This window comes from Symphalangus syndactylus, chromosome 7 (genome assembly GCF_028878055.3).
Source record: "Symphalangus syndactylus isolate Jambi chromosome 7, NHGRI_mSymSyn1-v2.1_pri, whole genome shotgun sequence".
NCBI classification, from domain to species: domain Eukaryota; kingdom Metazoa; phylum Chordata; class Mammalia; order Primates; family Hylobatidae; genus Symphalangus; species Symphalangus syndactylus.
In genome coordinates, this window is record NC_072429.2 from 122,903,332 (window position 1) to 122,921,999 (window position 18,668).

Below are 18,668 nucleotides of genomic sequence, written 5' to 3' on the forward strand. Positions count from 1 at the left end.
TGTGTTTTGTGGTTCCAGGGCTCCTTCTGCATCTACAAAAGCCCCCAGGAATCTAGCTCTGAGGACAGCGGGCAGCTGAGAATCCAGCAAGGGATTCCGCCCAATCACCCTGTCACAGTGCTGATCAGAGTATACATTGTCGCGGTGAGCCATCCTTTTTTGCTCTGAGAGGGTGTATTTATCTGCTCAGGCTGCCATAACAAAATATATGGCAGACTGGGAGGCTTAAACAACAGAAATTTACTCTCCCACAGTTCTGAATGCCATAAGTCTATAATCAAGTTGCTACCAGGGTTGGTGTCTTGTGAGGCCTCTCTTGCTGGCTTGTGGATGGCTGCCTTCTTGCTGTGTCCTCACACGGCCTTTCCTCTTTTCACGTGTATATAGGGAGAGAGCGAGCTCTGATATCTCCTCCTCTTCCTGTAAAGACAATAGCCCTGTCATATTAGAGCAGCACCACTATGACCTCATTTAATCTTAATTACCTCCCTAAAGCTGTGTCTCCAACTACAGTCACCTTAGGAGTTAGGGGTTCAACATATGGGGGTATGAAGTTAGGCTGGCAAAACAGACATGCTATGGCTTTTCTGAGCATACAGGACTGTTCTGTCTGTGTAGTTTTATCTGCTCCCTGTGGTTGCCTATGGCAGGAGAGGGAACCAAATAGGAGGGAAGCAGGAAACTACAGGAAAGACAGTTTGGGGGAAGGACCAAGGCAAAACAGGGCAGCAATTACTGTGAAATTCTCCTCCCACAGCCATGCCTCTGCACTACTGCAGTAGGAAATTTCACTTTGAATGTATTTCCAAGAAAGATGTTAACTCCTCTAAGCTTCCCTCTTTCTGATAATGACAGCACAAAACTTTGATTATGAAACTTTTCGGCCTCATTAGCAGAAGCTCAGGGCCAAATTTAATGCTCGATCAAAGCAACTGTATGAACCCCAATGGTTCATGGATTTGCTTTAATCTCCTGACCTTGGATGTGGTTTTTGTAATTGTATTTTATTATAATGCTCTTATTTTATATCAACCATTTGCTTCCATTGCCTACATTCTTTCAAAGAAACATAAATGTAACATAAAATAAAAATGAATTATCCTTTAATGCTAAGGGAGAAATAAATGTTCTTCCACATGCAGTTCTCAGGTTTCCTTCATCATCCTCTGTATCATCACCACAACCACGACGTGCCAGGGATGTCGTGATGAAAAGAACACAGTCTCTGTCTTCAGGGAAGTCACAGTGTAACTGGAAAGATGAGAAGAACTTAGTCACTGACAATGTTGGGTAGTCAACATGAAACACCACCCTCAGGATGCTTTAGACTAACCTTTTCAAAATTTTGTTCAGGATGTCACTTGTTTTGGGAGAAATAGGCATTCCTTAGGAAACAGAACTATGTTCAAATAAATTTGAGAAATAGCGCATATTTCCTTCTCCAGCCTTTGAGATTCACAAAGCTCATTAGCACATTCAAGGCTCTGAGAATTTCAGAAGCAAATAAACCTATTTAGTAATCTTGAACAGCATTTTCTAAACTTTTGCCTCATACCTTTTTCCCTCCTACAGAAAATCTTACAGAGCTAAAGTTCTCTAAGATACAGTTTGGGGAATCCAGAAATAGTATGAACAGTAGGAAGGAGAGGGAAGAATTTCTGTGAACTACAGAGATTGGAGAAAGATCTGTCTCCTTATTCATGTATTCATTCAGAAAATATCTACTGCACACCTTTTATGTGTTTAGTATCTTCTAGGCAAAGGCCAGATAAACAGATCAGGTTTCTGTCCAGGAGGTAGCATGAGGGAGGTAGGCCTTCGGCTGGAACTTGACAACAGGAGGGACTTGAACAAACAGGGAGTCAGAAGATGGCAGTCCTAGGTAAATTCACTACAGTTATGGACAGTCAATACTTTTCATTGATATTTCTAGCAGTCTGATTATGTGTAGTTTGCTCTCATACTAATAATTAATTAAATGAATTCTCAAACCTTTTAATTAAAAGAACACTAACAAGTAAAAAAAAAAACTCAAAACTCGCATAAAGAAAGAAATCAAATTTCCCCACCTCCTTTTTTCCTCACTTAACAAGATAGATTGGCCATTTTTTTTCTAGATTAGTATGTACAGGTCTTCATTCCTTTTAGCATTTTCTTGAATAAACGTATTCATTTATTCAACAAATATTAAGACCCTGTTCTATGTCCTAGAGGTAAAGTAATGAACAAGATAAACAGTGCCCTTGCTCTCACAGAGATTACATACTAGTTGAGAGTGATGTGGGAATTAGGAAGATATAAAAATAAACAAAGGTAACAGATAACAGGAGTTGTGTCAGATAACTGCTTTGTAAATAATTAAAATTGGCTGATGTGACAAGAAGAAATGGGAAGGACTGTTTTGCATTGTGTTTCTTCCCAAGTAATCAACAAATAGGTTGCTTACAATTTTTGGCTATTAAACAGTGTTCTAGTGAATATCCTTGAACATACAGCTTTATAGGCTCACACTATTTTATCTACAGCATAGAGTCCTAAATGTGGAATTGTTTCTCAGCTTTCATTGCTGCAGAGTTTCTCCATCTTTTTGGATACCATTTCTTACCATCCTCCTACTCTGGCCTTTCCTTAGAAAGTATTTGCTTTTGACAGTTTAAGGCTTAGGTTGTCTAGAATCAGACTTTACTCTCAGAAACAGATGATTCAGCTGGTCAGTGCTAAATGCAAGAGTCATAGGGTCATGGATTCAGAGACCATTAGCTCTGGGAAGAGCCTTCAGGTCCACCCCATGATTTTACAGATAGATCTCAGACAACATGACTTGCCCAATATCACACACTACTTAGAAATGTAGTCAGGCCAGGTGCGGTGGCTCATGCCTGTAATCCCAGCAGTTTGGGAGGCCAAGGTGGGCAGATTGCTTGAGCTCAGGAGTTTGAGACCAGCCTGGGCAACATGGTGAAACCCCATCTCTGATACAAAAATTAGTGGGACGTGGTGGCTCATGCCTGTAGTTCCAGCTACTTGGGAGGCTGAGGTGGGAGGATCACTTGAGCCTGGGAGGCATAAGTTGCAGTGAGCCAAGACTGCGCCACCGTATTCCAGCGTAGGTGACAGAGCAAGATACTGTCTAAAAAAAGAAATATAGTCATATGTCTTTTAACTATGGGAATATGTTCTGAGAAATGTGTTGTTAGGCTGTTTCAGTGCTGTGCAAGTGTCAGACTGTATTTACACAAACCTAGATGGTATGACCTCCTACACGATCGTATAGCCTATTGCACTCCTATGCTATAAACCTGTATAGCACATTACTATATAGACTACTGTAGGCAATTGTAACACAATGGTATTTGTGTATCTAAACGTAGAAAAGGTACAGTAAAAATACAGTATAAAAGATTTGAAAAAATGGTACACCTGCTTCCTTCCTTTCTTCCTTCCTTCCCTTCCTTCCCTTTCTTCCCTTCCTTCTCTTTCTTTCTTTCTTTCTTTCTTTCTTTCTTTCTTTCTTTCTTTCTTTCTTTCTTTCTCTTTCTTTCTCTCTCTCTCTCTCTCTCTCTCTCTCTTTCTTTCTTTCTTTCTTTCTTTCTTTCTTTCTTTCTTTCTTTCTTTCTTTCTTTCTTTCTTTCTTTCTTTCTTTCTTTCTCTTTCTTTCTTTCCCTCTCTGGCCCACGCTGCAATCTACTCGGCTTGCTGCTGCCCGTCGTGCCGGCGCACGCCACCACTGCCTGCCTTTTCTCCTTTGGATGCAGGCACGCGTTCGCCATCTTGGCCACGCTGGTCGCCAGCTCCTGACGCCCAGTGCTCTGCCCGCCTCAGCCTCCCAAGGTACTGGGACTACAGACGGAGTCTCGCTCACCCAGTGCTCGGTGTTGCCCGGGCTGGAGTGCGGTGGCGTGGTCTGACCTCGCGGCAGCCTCTTCCCCCCGGCCGGCCGCCTGCCTTGGCCTGCCAGGGTGCTGGGATTGCAGCCCCTGCCCGGCCGCCGCCCCATTTGGAAGGTGGGGAGCGCCTCTGCCCGGCCGCCCCGTCTGGGAGGTGAGGAGCACCTCTGCCTGGCCGCCCCGTCTGGGAAGTGAGGAGCGCCTCTGCCCGGCCACCCACCGTCTGGGAAGTGAGGAGCGCCTCTGCCCGGCCACCCACCGTCTGGGAAGTGAGGAGCGCCTCTGCCTGACCACCCCATCTGGGAAGTGAGGAGCGCCTCTGCCCGGCCACCCACCGTCTGGGAAGTGAGGAGCGCCTCTGCCCGGCCACCCACCGTCTGGGAGGTGGTGAGCGCCTCTGCCCAGCCACCCACCGTCTGGGAGGTGAGGAGCGCCTCTGCCCGGCCACCCACCGTCTGGGAGGTGAGGAGCGCCTCTGCCCGGCCACCCACCGTCTGGGAGGTGAGGAGCGCCTCTGCCCGGCCACCCACCGTCTGGGAGGTGAGGAGCGCCTCTGCCCGGCCACCCACCATCTGGGAGGTGAGGAGCGCCTCTGCCCGGCCACCCACCGTCTGGGAAGTGAGGAGCGCCTCTGCCCGGCCGCCCCGTCTGGGAAGTGAGGAGCGCCTCTGCCCGGCCACCCATCGTCTGGGAAGTGAGGAGCGCCTCTGCCCGGCCACCCATCATCTGGGAAGTGAGGAGCGCCTCTGCCCGGCCACCCTGTCTGGGAAGTGAGGAGCGCCTCTGCCCGGCCGCCCTGTCTGGGAGGTGAGGAGCGCCTCTGCCCGGCCACCCATCGTCTGGGAAGTGAGGAGCGCCTCTGCCCGGCCTCCCATCGTCTGGGAGGTGAGGAGCACCTCTGCCCGGCCGCCCCGTCCGGGAGGAAGTGAGGAGCGCCTCTGCCCGGCCGCCCCGTCCGGGAAGAAGTGAGGAGCGCCTCTGCCCGGCCGCCCCGTCCGGGAAGAAGTGAGGAGCGCCTCTGCCCGGCCGCCCCGTCTGGGAAGAAGTGAGGAGCACCTCTGCCCGGCCGCCCCATCTGGGAAGTGAGGAGCGCCTCTGCCCGGCCGCCCCGTCCGGGAAGAAATGAGGAGCGCCTCTGCCCGGGCGCCCCGTCCGGGAAGAAGTGAGGAGCGCCTCTGCCCGGCCGCCCCATCCGGGAAGAAGTGAGGAGCGCCTCTGCCCAGCCACCCATCGTCTGGGAAGTGAGGAGCGCCTCTGCCCGGCCACCCACCGTCTGGGAAGTGAGGAGCGCCTCTGCCCGGCCGCCCCGTCTGGGAAGTGAGGAGTGCCTCTGCCCGGCCGCCCCGTCTGGGAAGTGAGCAGCGCCTCTGCCCGGCCGCCCCGTCCGGGAAGAAGTGAGGAGCGCCTCTGCCCGGCCGCCCCGTCCGGGAAGAACTGAGGAGCGCCTCTGCCCGGGCTCCCCATCCGGGAAGAAGTGAGGAGCGCCTCTGCCCGGCCGCCCCGTCCGAGAAGAAATGAGGAGCGCCTCTGCCCGGGCGCCCCATCCGGGAAGAAGTGAGGAGTGCATCTGCCCGGCCGCCCCATCCGGGAAGAAGTGAGGAGCACCTCTGCCCGGCCACCCATCGTCTGGGAAGTGAGGAGCGCCTCTGCCCGGCCGCCCCATCTGGGAAGTGAGGAGCGCCTCTGCCCGGCCGCCCCGTCCGGGAAGAAATGAGGAGCGCCTCTGCCCGGGCGCCCCATCCGGGAAGAAGTGAGGAGCACTTCTTCCCGGCCACCCATCGTCTGGGAAGTGAGGAGCGCCTCTGCCCGGCCGCCCCGTCTGGGAAGTGAGGAGTGCCTCTGCCCGGCCACCCACCGTCTGGGAAGTGAGGAGCGCCTCTGCCCGGCCACCCACCGTCTGGGAAGTGAGGAGCGCCTCTGCCCGGCCACCCACCGTCTGGGAAGTGAGGAGCGCCTCTGCCCGGCCACCCACCGTCTGGGAAGTGAGGAGCGCCTCTGCCCGGCCACCCACCGTCTGGGAAGTGAGGAGCGCCTCTGCCCGGCCGCCCCGTCTGGGAAGTGAGGAGCACCTCTGCCCGGCCACCCATCGTCTGGGAAGTGAGGAGCGCCTCTGCCCGGCCACCCTGTCTGGGAAGTGAGGAGCGCCTCTGCCTGGCCGCCCCGTCTGGGAAGTGAGGAGCGCCTCTGCCCGGCCACCCATCATCTGGGAAATGAGGAGCGCCTCTGCCCGGCCTCCCATCGTCTGGGAGGTGAGGAGCGCCTCTGCCCGGCCGCCCTGTCCAGGAGGAAGTGAGGAGCGCCTCTGCCCGGCCGCCCCGTCCGGGAAGAAGTGAGGAGCGCCTCTGCCCGGCCGCCCCGTCCGGGAAGAAGTGAGGAGCGCCTCTGCCCGGCCGCCCCGTCCGGGAAGAAGTGAGGAGCGCCTCTGCCCGGCCGCCCCGTCCGGGAAGAAATGAGGAGCGCCTCTGCCCGGGCGCCCCATCCGGGAAGAAGTGAGGAGCGCCTCTGCCCGGCCGCCCCATCTGGGAAGTGAGGAGTGCCTCTGCCCGGCCACCCATCGTCTGGGAGGTGAGGAGCGCCTCTGCCCGGCCGCCCATCGTCTGGGAAGTGAGGAGCGCCTCTGCCCGGCCACCCATCGTCTGGGAAGTGGGGAGCGCCTCTGCCCGACCACCCATCGTCTGGGAAGTGAGGAGCGCCTCTGCCCGGCCACCTATCGTCTGGGAAGAAGTGAGGAGCGTCTCTGCCTGGCCGCCCCGTCTGGGAAGTGAGGAGCCCCTCTGCCCGGCCGCCCCGTGTCTGGGTAGAAGTGAGGAGCTCCTCTGCCTGGCCGCTCCGTCTGGGAGGTCTACCACGGCGGCCAGAAGCAATGTGGGGGCTGGACGTGGTGGCTCACGCCTGTGGTCCCGGCACTCTGGGGGGCGAGGTGGGTTGATCACTTCAGGCTAGGAGTTCGAGACCAGTCTGGCCAACTTGGCGAAACATGAAAAATACAACAGACAAACCAACCAACCAACTCAGTGACAACAAAACAGGTCTACCCTGGAGTCATACTCTAATTTTTTCTATTTTCCTCCCTTTCTGATCCTTTATCCCACTTTCTTTTTCTTCCTCTTCCTTCTCCCTCTTCTTTGTCAAATAGAGGATTGAGTTATTATCACTGATCCATATAAAGTCCCTCTCTCATTTATTTTAACTCCCACCCCCATTTCTATTCCCCGACTTCCCATGTGCAACCTTCCTAATATGTTTGATACGCATCTTTTTGTTTGTATGTATTTTTAGAAAATGTTTATTGTTTTTGTATGCAAAAAAAATTAATAAAAAAAAAAAGTACTCCCTAAAAAAAAAAAAAAAAAAAAAAAAAAAAAAAAAAAAAATGGTACACCTGTCTAGGGCACTTACCATGAATGGAGCTTGCCAGACGGGAAGATTCTCTGGGTGACTCACTGAGTGGTGAGTGAATGTGAAGGCCTAGGATGTTACTGTCTGCTACTGTAGAGTTTAGAAACACTGTACACTTAGGCTACACTAAATTTATAACACATATTTTTCCTTATTCAATAATAAATTAGCTTACTATAACTTTTTTACTTTATAAACTTTTAAGTTTTTTTAACTTTTGATTCTGGTCAAGACAACATTTAGCTTAAAACATGAACACATTGTTCAGCTGTATGCAAATATGTTCTTGAGATCCTTAGTCGATAAGCTTTTTTCTATTTTAAAATTGTTTTTTATTTTTATTTTTTAAACTTTGTTGTTAAAAACTAAGACAAACAAACACACACACATTAGCCTAGGCCTACACAGGGTCAGGATCGTCAATATCCCTGTCTTCTACCACCACATCTTGTCCCATTGGAAGGTCTTCCAGGGCAATAACACGCATGGAGCTGTCATCGTTTATAGTAACACCTTTTTCTGGATGCCTTCTGATGGACCTGCTTGAGGATGTTTTACAGTTAACTTTTTTTAATAAATAGAAAAAGCACACTCTAAAGATTAAATGGTAAATACATAAACCAGTAACATCATTATTTATTGTCATTGTCAAGTATTATGTACTGTACATGATTATATACTTTTATATGACTGTTAGCACAGTAGGTTTGTTTATAGCATCACCACAGACATGCGAGTAATGTGTTGCACTACAACGCTGCAACAGATCTGTCGCTAGATCATAGGAATTTTTCAGCTCCATTATAATTTTATAGGACTGCCATCGTACATATGGTCAGTCCTTGACCAAGACATCATTAAGCGGTGCGTGACTGTAGAACAAGAACTCAAACTCATGCCTTCTGCCTCCTGGTCCAGCATTTTTCTCATTTTTCTGTACCAAGAGCTTCTTTCCACTGAGGAGATGACTCCAGAGAAAGTTGAACTTGGGCAAAGCCAATAATTTTTCTTTTTAACAGCAAAATGTAGATGGTAAAGTAGTGGCTCTTAACCTTGGCTGCACGCTACAATTATCTGGGGAGTTTTTCAAAAGCCCAAAGCCCTGGCCCATTAAATCAGACTATCTAGAGACAAGTCAGGCATTAGCATTTTTGAAAGCACCAAGGTAATCCCAGTGTACAACCAATGTTGAGAGCTATTGAACCAAAGACATTTTCTTTTTCCTTTCCAGGCATTTAATCTTAGTCCAGCTGATCCAGATGGCAAATCAGATCCCTACATTGTGATCAAGCTTGGCAAGACAGAAATCAAAGACCGGGATAAATACATCCCCAAACAACTGAACCCAGTATTTGGAAGGTCAGTGGCCATCTGGGCTGTGTTTTATTGTCCTTTCTGCATTTGCTCCTGCTGTGTTTCTGTGGGGATGGTGTATGTTTGTGTTCCTGGGTGAAATGGTGCCAGGAGGTTAAATACTGGCTTCTGCTCTTGGTAATAACCAACCTAACCTACGTCCACAGAGCAGGGTTGAATTCTTTCATGGTCCCCTGAGGAATTTGGTGGTACTTGGTGATCTTCTTACCCATAGCTTTCTTTACTATATATTTTTTTCTTTTTCTTTTTTTGTGAACTTAAGTAGAGAAATATATACCCACAGCTTTCTAATTACAATTTTCTGGATTTCAGATTTAATAGTTGTTGGATTCAGCCTCATGCTTTTGAACAGAGCAGAGATTTCCTTTTTATAAACAAGGCAGCCAAGGTCTAGGGAGGTTAAGAAACATATTCATGTTCAGATGACACAATTGAAGGATAATGGGCCAGAAGTTTAGTCTTCTGTCTCCTACTAAAGGGATTTTTCCATCATATTATTTTGTGGTTCATTTGAGGTGACCCCTGAGGTCAAAAAGTTGGAACTTTGTCCTCAAGTTGTGCTTTGTTTTCCTGTAAAGTGTTAAAAGCTATTGCATTTGTGTAAGGGGACTAGGCATTCGCCAGCTCACAGCAACCCTGCATGCTCACTGATCCTCCAATATGATGTGCTAAGCATTGATGGTTCCCTGTTTGAGTTTGTGCACCTGTCTGTCATTCACTCTGGAATCAATGTGGCCTGGGTTTCACTCTGCTACATACAAGCTCTACAACCTTATGCAGATGGCTTAACCTCTCTGTACCTAGTTTTCCTGACCTGCAAAGCAGCAACAGTACACCTGACTCTCAGATTCCTTTAGAAGATTAAATATGTAAAGCACCTAGCACATCACATTGCCTATGCCAGCACACGATTGACACTCAGAACACATTAGTTCCCTTGCTCTCCACCTTGGTAATTATTGTAGCAATGGATACATCTTTAGTGTGTTTAATTTCTTTTTTCTTGAGTAAGCAGGAATATGGGATAAAAAATCTCCATTGGCCCCATTTAAATTCATTTACACATCTGTGATCACTTTGGAGCCTCTGCCATTTAATCAGCACTAGCCTCTTACATTTTATTGCTCCTGAGGAAATGAGGGCAATAAATGATCTTGCCTTTCCAGATTAATGAGAATGACAGTACTGGGGAAACTTACCCTTGCTTCCCTCATCCAGAGATGACCTTTATCATCACCTGCCACTTATGTAACTAGTGCTTCAGTGTGACAACCGCTTGGCAGGCACTTTTTATGAGCTACTTTCACCACAGTACCATGAACTAGACTTGTTTTACTACCCGTGCTATATGGCCATGGCAAACAAGAGAAGAGGATGACGAAGTCAATGTTCCCTCCTGCCTCTGACATTGCAGCACCTCATCCAAAAGCTCTCCAGATGTAGATGTTTTGTTGGATATGTGTTTAATTTTTACTTCGGAACAAAAGTTTCCAGCACAATCCCACAGTGTTCCAGCAGGAAGAGTAGAGGGCTGTTGTGCCTGACCCAGGGTCTGCGGAATCCTTCCTCATAACTTCAGTATCGGTGTGAGGGTGTCACAGCCTCCAACCCCTGGTGCTCTGGTATCTTGCGTTGCTTTTCTTCGTAGCCCCTGACATGGATTAGATGTTTATGGGTTTATTGGCCATCTCCCATCTCCCCACTAGAATGTAAGAAGTATTTGAACAGGGACTTAGTCTAGTCTGGTTAATGCCACACCCCCAGCACCTAGGACAGGGCCTGGCACACAGCAGGTGCTCAATATGTATTTGTGGATGAACAGATGGATGGATGGATGAGTGGGTGGGTGGCTAGATGGACAAAATGCCAGTCAGTTGTCAGTGGGATTTAATGAGGCCCTATCTCTGCATCATCTTGATATGGTGCATGTCTGTAGGCTTTGAAAGTTTCTTCCTCATGGCTCTTATGGTTTCCTAGAATGTTTCCCATTGTCTCCACCACCTTGATAATTAACCATAAAGCAAAATGATGAGATCCTAATGGGTTAATAAACCAGCTATACCTCCCCTTACTGATTCACATCTGTAGGACTTTGTCCTTGCTGTGCCCTCACCATGACATGCTTTTCCTTTTCTTGTCCACCTGCAGAACTTCATTTATTCCTCACAATTACTGGGAATCCACCATGTGTCAGGCACACTGCTAAGTGCTGGGACACAGTGAGGACCAAGCCACAGTCTGTACCTTCAAGGTGCCCATGAATATTGAAAGAACATCAAATAAATGCGTGATTACAATAGGCTGCTGCAAGTCCTATGAAGACCCTAGGAAGGCATAAGACCCTCTTGGGAGTGTTGAGGGGGTAGGAAGGGAGGGTTGTTCTTTGCCCTGCAAAGTCCAGAGTGTAGGGAGGATGTGATATGGCAGGAACTATGGGTATCAATCAGGGTTTCACCATAGGAAGGGACCTAGCAGAGGAGAGAGAGAGAGAATTTCCCAGGGCTTCCTTAACAAAGTACCATAAACTGGGTGGCTGAAACAACAGAAATTCATTCTCACAGTTTGGGATACTGAAAGTGTGATGTTCTGGGCTGCTTCCTTCTGTGGGCTGCAAGGGAGCCTCTATTCCCTGCCTCCCTCCCAGCTTCTGGTGATCTGCTGGCAATCCCTGGTGCTCCCTGGCTGGTAGATGCATTGCTCCAATATCATCAGCCTTCATCTCCACATGGCCTGCTCCCTGCATCTCTCCACATCATCTTCCCTCTGTGCACATCTGTCTCTGTGCCAAGGTTTCCTCTTTACAAGGACACCAGTCATACTGCATTAGAGCCCATCCTAATGACCTCATTATAGCTTGATTACCTCTATTAAGACCTCACTTCCAAATATGGTCAGATTTTGAGGTGCTGGATCTGGAGCTTCAACTTATCTTTTGGTGGAGACACAATTCAACCCGTAGCAATATATATCGCTTTTGCTCTTTATTATGAGATTATTGTTTTTGCTCTTAAGCATTTTCAACTGGTTAAAGCCTACTTAGTTATCAAGGAGAATCTTCTTCAATTAAACTCAACTAATTGTGGATGTTAATTACATCTACAAAATGCCACCATAGCAACACCTGGATTAGTGTTTGATTGAATAACTGGAGACTATAGTCAAGTAGACACATGAAACTGACCGTCACCCTGTGAGTAGATTGCAAATGTTTTTTCTTTCCAATCAGGTCATCATTTTGGTGACAGACTATGTGCCACCTACTGGAGAGGTATAAAGGGTGCATGACCCTGTTTCCATGGAACCTACACCCTTATGGAGCAGGCAGGGAATACAAAAAAAGAAAAATCAGGCAGATATAAAATTGCCTGTATGATGAATGCTATAAGGGAGAGGTACAGGGGCCTTTGAGTCTGTATAATCGGAGAGCTTGACCTGGTTGGGAAAATGGCTAAGATTAGAAGTTCTGCAGATCTGGAGCAGGGAGAACTCCCATCTGCACTCAAGGCTCAGCCAGAGTCATCTCTGTGAAACCTTCTGTTGTCACCCCTCCCCAGACAGGTATACTAGTAACACCCTGCCCATAACTCTGTTGGAGCTCCTGCCACCTGATTTAGCCATATTCTTATTTGCCTTCCCCACTGGAAAGAAATTGTTTTACTTATCTCTTAAAAATCGCAGTGCCTGGCTCATAGTAGACACACAATAAATGCTGAATTAAAGAATGAATGAATGACCAAATGAACAATGGAACATTGTTCCTCTGAAGCTCAGAGGCTCTTCATGCTTTCACCGTCTCAGTTTTGGCCCATTTCATGACACATTCTGTTTTCCCAAACCACCCTTGCATCTAGGGATAGTACCTCATTGACACAAGTTGGTATAAGGCTAATTTTTCCCTGGGTGACTGGAAGTTCAACCATAATGGGCTGTTTTTGGTAACTTTTTTTTCAAGACGGAGTTTTGCTCTTGTCGCCCAGGCTGGAGTGCAGTGGGGTGATCTTGGCTCACTGAAACCTCCACCTGCCGGGTTCAAGCTGTTCTCCTGCCTCAGCCTCCCAAGTAGCTGGGACTACAGGTGCCTGCCATCATGCCGGGCTAATTTTTGTATTTTTAGTAGAGACAGGGTTTCACCATGTTGGCCAGGCTTGTCTCGAACTCCTGGCCTCGAGCGATCCACCTGCCTCGGCCTCCCAAAGTGCTGGGATTATAGGTGTGAGCCACTGCTCCCGGCCCTGTTTTTGGTAACTTTTATTGACAGCTCCGTTTAAAATTTAGGTGAGATTAATATATGGACCCACAGCTTGGGAAGATGGGCCAGGGTGATTAAGTCTTCTGTCATGGTTGCCAGCAGCAGTTAAGTCCTTAATAAGTCCTTCCAGTGACAGTAATGGTGACGGCTCAGGGGCACGTGGCTGGAGGCTTCCTTGTGATGCACCTGCAGAGTATCAATTACAGTTTAGAATGTAAATCTTGGAGCTCAGGCAGGAAATACTATGCCTTCAGATGGAAGACATATGGATTTCTTTCCCACACAACCATATCCCTGGCCTGCTACAGCCACTTCTGTCAATTACAGTCACTGGAGCTGTCCAGCATCTCTGCTTTTTTCTCTCTGAGTAGGGTTAATTGGCTTGGGCATGCTGCAGTTGCTGTGCCTGCTTCACTGGGGAGTAAGTGTCAGGGCTAAGTGGATCTGACCATGAGGGCAGCAGCCCAGACAGCCCTGTGGACATGCAGGGAAATAATGGGCTCGTATTCTCCTTCCTCCCCCTCCTCTTTGTCCATCGCTCCCAGCCCAGCTCATCCTGTACCAGAGCAGACAGTCTACAAAGCTGGAGAATACTGCTGTGTCCTTGATTTTGTTTTCAGGAAGGCATTTCCCTATAACTCAAGAGTTTTGCTTAACATTTAATTTTCAAGTACCAGTCCCGATGCAGTAGCATTGGGTAATTTATCATCACAGAAAATTGGACAGCATTAATGTTCCTTGAGACACCTTGCGTTGGTGTGGTTTCATGGAAGGAGCACCGAGTTAGGAATTAGGAACCTGGCACTTAGATTGGCCTGATTGATGATCTTGGGCAAGTTGCTAGTGTTCTCTAGATTTCAATTTCCTTATCTGTAAAATGAAGGGATTGGATATGGTGATTTCTGAGATCTCTTACAGTTCACGGAAACATTTATTTTGTGTGCACTTTCTGCAGGTCAAGTGTAGGCTCCAGCAATGCAGAGACCAAAAAAAAAAAAAAAAAGGGCAGGTCCCTATTCTCAAGGGGCTCATAGTCTTGTAGAGACAACACTTTGGTCTTGCAATTCTATGTTTTTATAATTTTTCATCCTTGATAAAGTTTTCATTTAAAATACATGTAGCTAGTACTTGTTGATGAAGCAACAATGGAGGGGAAGCGGAATGGCAATATATTTGGCACCAGTTGAATGCTTGAAAGTAAAATATGTGTTTTATAGAAACAATACTGCATTTAAACCCCATGCTAAATTGTAAAGAAGACATATATACTCGTTTATAATATGGAGGCTAAGAGGAATTAAATAACTTTCCCAAAGTTTTACAATCAGGAAGTTGCAGATTCAAAACCAAAATTAAAAATCAGTCCCGTTTGAAACCAAAATCCAGTTTTTCCTCTCCATCATGCTGTCACCCTAGTTGAAGACTACAAGATGTGGCCCATGAAAAGGGGAGATTATTGGCTATTTGAAATTGATAACAAAATTGAAAATTGTTTGTACTGCAATGAAAAATTAAACCAAACAAATATCTGCTAAGTATTAACTGAGTTGCTGAGTGTTTAATAAGTTCACATGAATAGCGGGCTAGCTAAAAATGAAGCTGGGAATGGTTCCCTGTGTCACCAAATGTTACTGACTCTTGAAGTCTCTGCTTGGACTGCAGGTCATTTGAGATCCAAGCCACATTCCCGAAAGAGTCCCTGCTCTCCATCCTGATCTATGACCATGACATGATTGGCACAGATGACCTTATTGGTGAGACCAAGATCGACCTGGAGAACCGCTTCTACAGCAAACACCGAGCCATCTGTGGCTTGCAGAGCCAGTATGAGATGTAAGTTCTTTTTCCCCGGGAGACACTTGGTATTCTGAAGCTGTTGTAGGCTTCAGGGCTTCAGATTCTGCATCCCAGTTGTCCATCTCTAGGAAGGCCAGACCAGGCTCAGCTTTAATGTCTCAAATGGGCTCCACATCAGCAGAGCTGGCCTGGGGAGACTCTGTTCAGTGCATTTGAGAATCATCGTGACTGGGGAGGCAGCTCTGACTGAGAACCAAGGGCAGGTTCTTCAAGAGTCAAGAGCTAAATGTATGTGTTCACTCAGTCAGAGATGTGCCTTGAAATAGGGTTCCCCTGGTGGAGAATAATGCTAGAAGAAGAATATTAATATAATATAAATGCCAGTGTCCAAGCTAATTATAACACTCATGTACTTTTGATAACAAAGCACTTTATATGGAGTATCTCATTGAGTTTTCTGAACCACCCTTTGAGGTGTTATCCACATTTTACAAATGAAGAACTGACCCAACTTTCACTCTTTTTTCAAATGTATTTTTAATTTTTGTGGGTACATAGATGTGTACATGTGTGTATATATATCTATATATAATATATATACACATATGGAGTATATGACATATGTATGCATGTATACATATACATGGGGTATATGACATATTTTGATACAGGAGTATAATGCATAATAATCATATCAGGGTAAATGAGATATCCATCACCTCAAATATTTATTCTTTCTTTATATTATAAACATCCAATTATACTCTTAGTTATTTTAAAATAGACAATAAATTATTGACTATAGTTGCCCTGTTGTGCTATCAGATACTATGTCTTATTCTATCTAAATATATTTTTGTATGCATTAACCATCATCCACTCTCTATCTGCATGAGTTCAAGTGTTTAAGTGAGAACATGCAAAGTTTGTCTTTCTGTGCCTGGTTTATTTTACTTTTAACCTAATGTCTTTAATTCATTTTATTTTTGCATATGGTGAGACATAGGGCTCTACTTTCATTCTTCTGCATATGGATATCCAGTTTTCCCAGCACCATTTATTGAAGAGACTCTCCTTTCTCCGATATATCTTTTTGGCATCTTTGTTGAAAATGAGTTCACTGTAGATGAATAGATTTATTTCTGGGTTCTCTATTCTGATCCGTTGATTTATGTGTTTGTTGTTATGCCAGTACCATGCATGCTCTTCTGGTTACTATAGCTCTGTAGCATAATTTGAAATCAGGTAATATGATTCCTCCACTTTTGTTCTTTTTGCTTAGAATAGCTTTGGCTATTCTGTGTCTTTTGTGGTTCCATGTAAATTTTAGGATTTTTTTTTCTATTTCTATGACGAACGTCATTGGTACTTTGATAGAGATTTCACTGAATCTGTAGATTGCTTTGGGTAGTATGGACATTTTAACAATACTGATTCTTCCAATCCATGAACATGGAATATGTCTCTGGTTTTTTGTATGCTCTTCAATTTCTTGCACCAATGTTTTACAGTTTTCATTGTAGAGATTTTTTCTGTCTTGAAGTTTATTCCTGGGTATTTTATTTGTAGCTGTTGTAAATGGGATGACTTTCTTGATTTCTTTTTCACATTGTTCACTGTTGGCATACAGAAATGCTACCGATTTTTGTACCTTGATTTTGTATCCTGCAACTTTACTGAATTTATCCGTTCTAATGGTTTTCTTGTGAAATCTTTAGTTTCTGTTTTTTTTCAAATATAAGATCACATTATCTACCCACAAGGATAACTTCTTCCTTTCCAATTTGGATGCCCTTTATTTCTTTGTCTTATCTGATTGCTCTAGCTAGGACTTCCAGTTCTATGTTGAATAACAGTGGTGAAAGTAGGCATCCTTGTTTTGTTTCAGATCTTAGAGGAAAGCCTTTCAGTTTTCCCGATCAGTATGATCCTAGCTGTGGGTCTGTTGTGTATGTTTTTTATTGTGTTGAGCTATGTCCCTTCTATACTCACTTTTTTGAGGGTTTCTTAAATTATGAAGGAATGTTGAATTTCATCAAATGCTTTTTAACTGTCAATGGAAATGATCATATGGTTTGTGTCCTTCATTCTGTTGATAATGATGTATCACACTGACTGTGCATGTCAAATGATCATTACATCCCTGGAATAAATTCCACTTGATCATGATGAATGATCATTTTAACATGATGTTGAATTTGGTTTGTTAGTATTTTGTTGAAAATTTTTCTTGAACATTTTTGCATCAGTGTTCATCAGGGATCTTGGCCTATAGTTTTCATTTTGTGATGTGTCTTTGACTGGTTTTGGTTTTGGGGTAATACTGGCATTGTAAAATGACTTCAGAAGTATATCCTTTTTCTCTGTTTTTCAGATTGGTATTAGTTCTTCAAATGTTTGGTAAAAGTCAGCAGTGAAGCCTTGGATCCCGGGCTTTTCTTTGCTAGGAGACTTTTTATTACAGCTTCAATTTCATTACTTGATATTGATCTATTCAGGTTTTGAGCTTCTTCATGGTTCAATCTTGATAGGTTGTATATTTCTAGGAATTCATTCATTGTTTCTAGGTTTTCCAATTTGCTAATTTCCAAATTTTCTAATTTATTTCTAACATATCATTAGTAGCCTCTAATAATCATTTGAATTTCTGCAGTATTGGTTGTAATGTCTCCTTTTTCATCTGTAATTTTATTTATTTAGGAGTTCTCCCATTTTTCTTAGCCTAGTTAAAGAGTTGCCAATTTTATCTTTTTGAAAAACCAACTTTTCATTTTGTTAATCTTTTCATTTTTATCATTTCAATTTCATTTATTTCTGCTCTAATCTTTATTATCTCTTTTTCTACTAATTTTGGGTTTGGTTTGCTCTTGATTTTCTAATTAATTAAGATATATTGTTACATTATTTATTTGAAGTTTTTCTACTTTTTTGATGTGGGTGCTTATTGCTATAAACTTTCTTCTTAGTACTACTTTCATTGTGTCCCATAAGTGTTGGTACATTATGTTTCCATTTTCATTTGTTTCAAGAAATTTTTACATTTCTTTCTTGATTTCTTCATTGTCTCACTGGCCATTCAGGAGCATATTGTTTAATTTCCATGTGTTTGTATAGTTTCCAAAATTCTGTTGTTATTGATTTTGAGTTTTATTCCATTGTGGTCAGAGAAGATACTTGATATAATTTCAATTTAAAAAAATTTTAAAGACTTGTTTTGTGGCCTAACGTGTGGTCTATCCTTGAGAATGTTCCATGTGCTGAGGAGAAGAATGTGTATTCTGCAGCTGTTGCATGAAATGTTCTGTAAACATCTATCAGGTCCATTTGGTCTACAGGGCCGATTAGGTCCAATGTTTCTTGGTTGGTGTCCTGTCTGGATGACCTGCCCAGTGCTGAAAGTTGGGTGTTGAAATCTCCAGCTATTATTGTATTGGGGTGTATCTCTCTCTTTAGCTCTTTGCTTTATATATCTGGGTGCTCCACGGTTGGGTGTGTGTGTATGCAACTGTTACATCCTGTTGCTGAATTGACCCCTTTATCATTATATAATAACCTTCTTCACCTCTTTTTATAGTTCTTGTCTTGAAATCTATGTTGTCTTATAATCAGTATACCTACTCCTGTTTTTTTATATTCCATTTGCATGTTATGTCTTTAATCCTTTATTTTTAGTCTATGTGTATTTTTATAGGTAAAGTATGTTTTTTGTAGGCAATGGATTATTGGGTCTTGTGTTTTTATCCATGCAGCCACTCCGTGCCTTTTGATTGGAGAGGTTAGTCCATTTATATTCAATGTTATTGTTAAGTAAGGACTTCTTTCATTTTAAAATTTCTTTTGATTGTTTTTGCTGTCTACTCTTCCTTCTTGTCTTCCTTTTAGTGAAGGTGATTTTCTCTGGTGGTATGTTTTAATTTCTTGCGTATCTGTTGTATGTTTTCTTATTTGAAGTTACCATGAGG

The 18,668-nt window shown here is 44.8% G+C and overlaps 1 protein-coding gene and 1 long non-coding RNA gene across 4 annotated transcripts in view; one reads left to right on the forward strand and one right to left on the reverse strand.

Annotated features, from left to right (window-relative positions):
• The window catches only part of FER1L6 (fer-1 like family member 6), a 260,996-nt gene that overhangs the window by 209,033 nt on the left and 33,295 nt on the right, over nt 1–18,668 (forward strand). For both annotated transcript variants that reach the window (XM_055287184.2, XM_055287185.2), the window contains exons 31-33: nt 19–144; nt 8,518–8,645; nt 14,572–14,742. In XM_055287184.2, the coding sequence (XP_055143159.1) occupies nt 19–144; nt 8,518–8,645; nt 14,572–14,742 (425 nt within the window). The remainder of the gene's footprint in view (nt 1–18; nt 145–8,517; nt 8,646–14,571; nt 14,743–18,668) is intronic.
• The window catches only part of LOC129486786 (uncharacterized), a 43,513-nt gene that overhangs the window by 10,780 nt on the left and 14,065 nt on the right, over nt 1–18,668 (reverse strand). For both annotated transcript variants that reach the window (XR_010121757.1, XR_008659086.1), the window contains one exon: nt 290–420. This is a non-coding gene — a long non-coding RNA (uncharacterized lncRNA). The remainder of the gene's footprint in view (nt 1–289; nt 421–18,668) is intronic.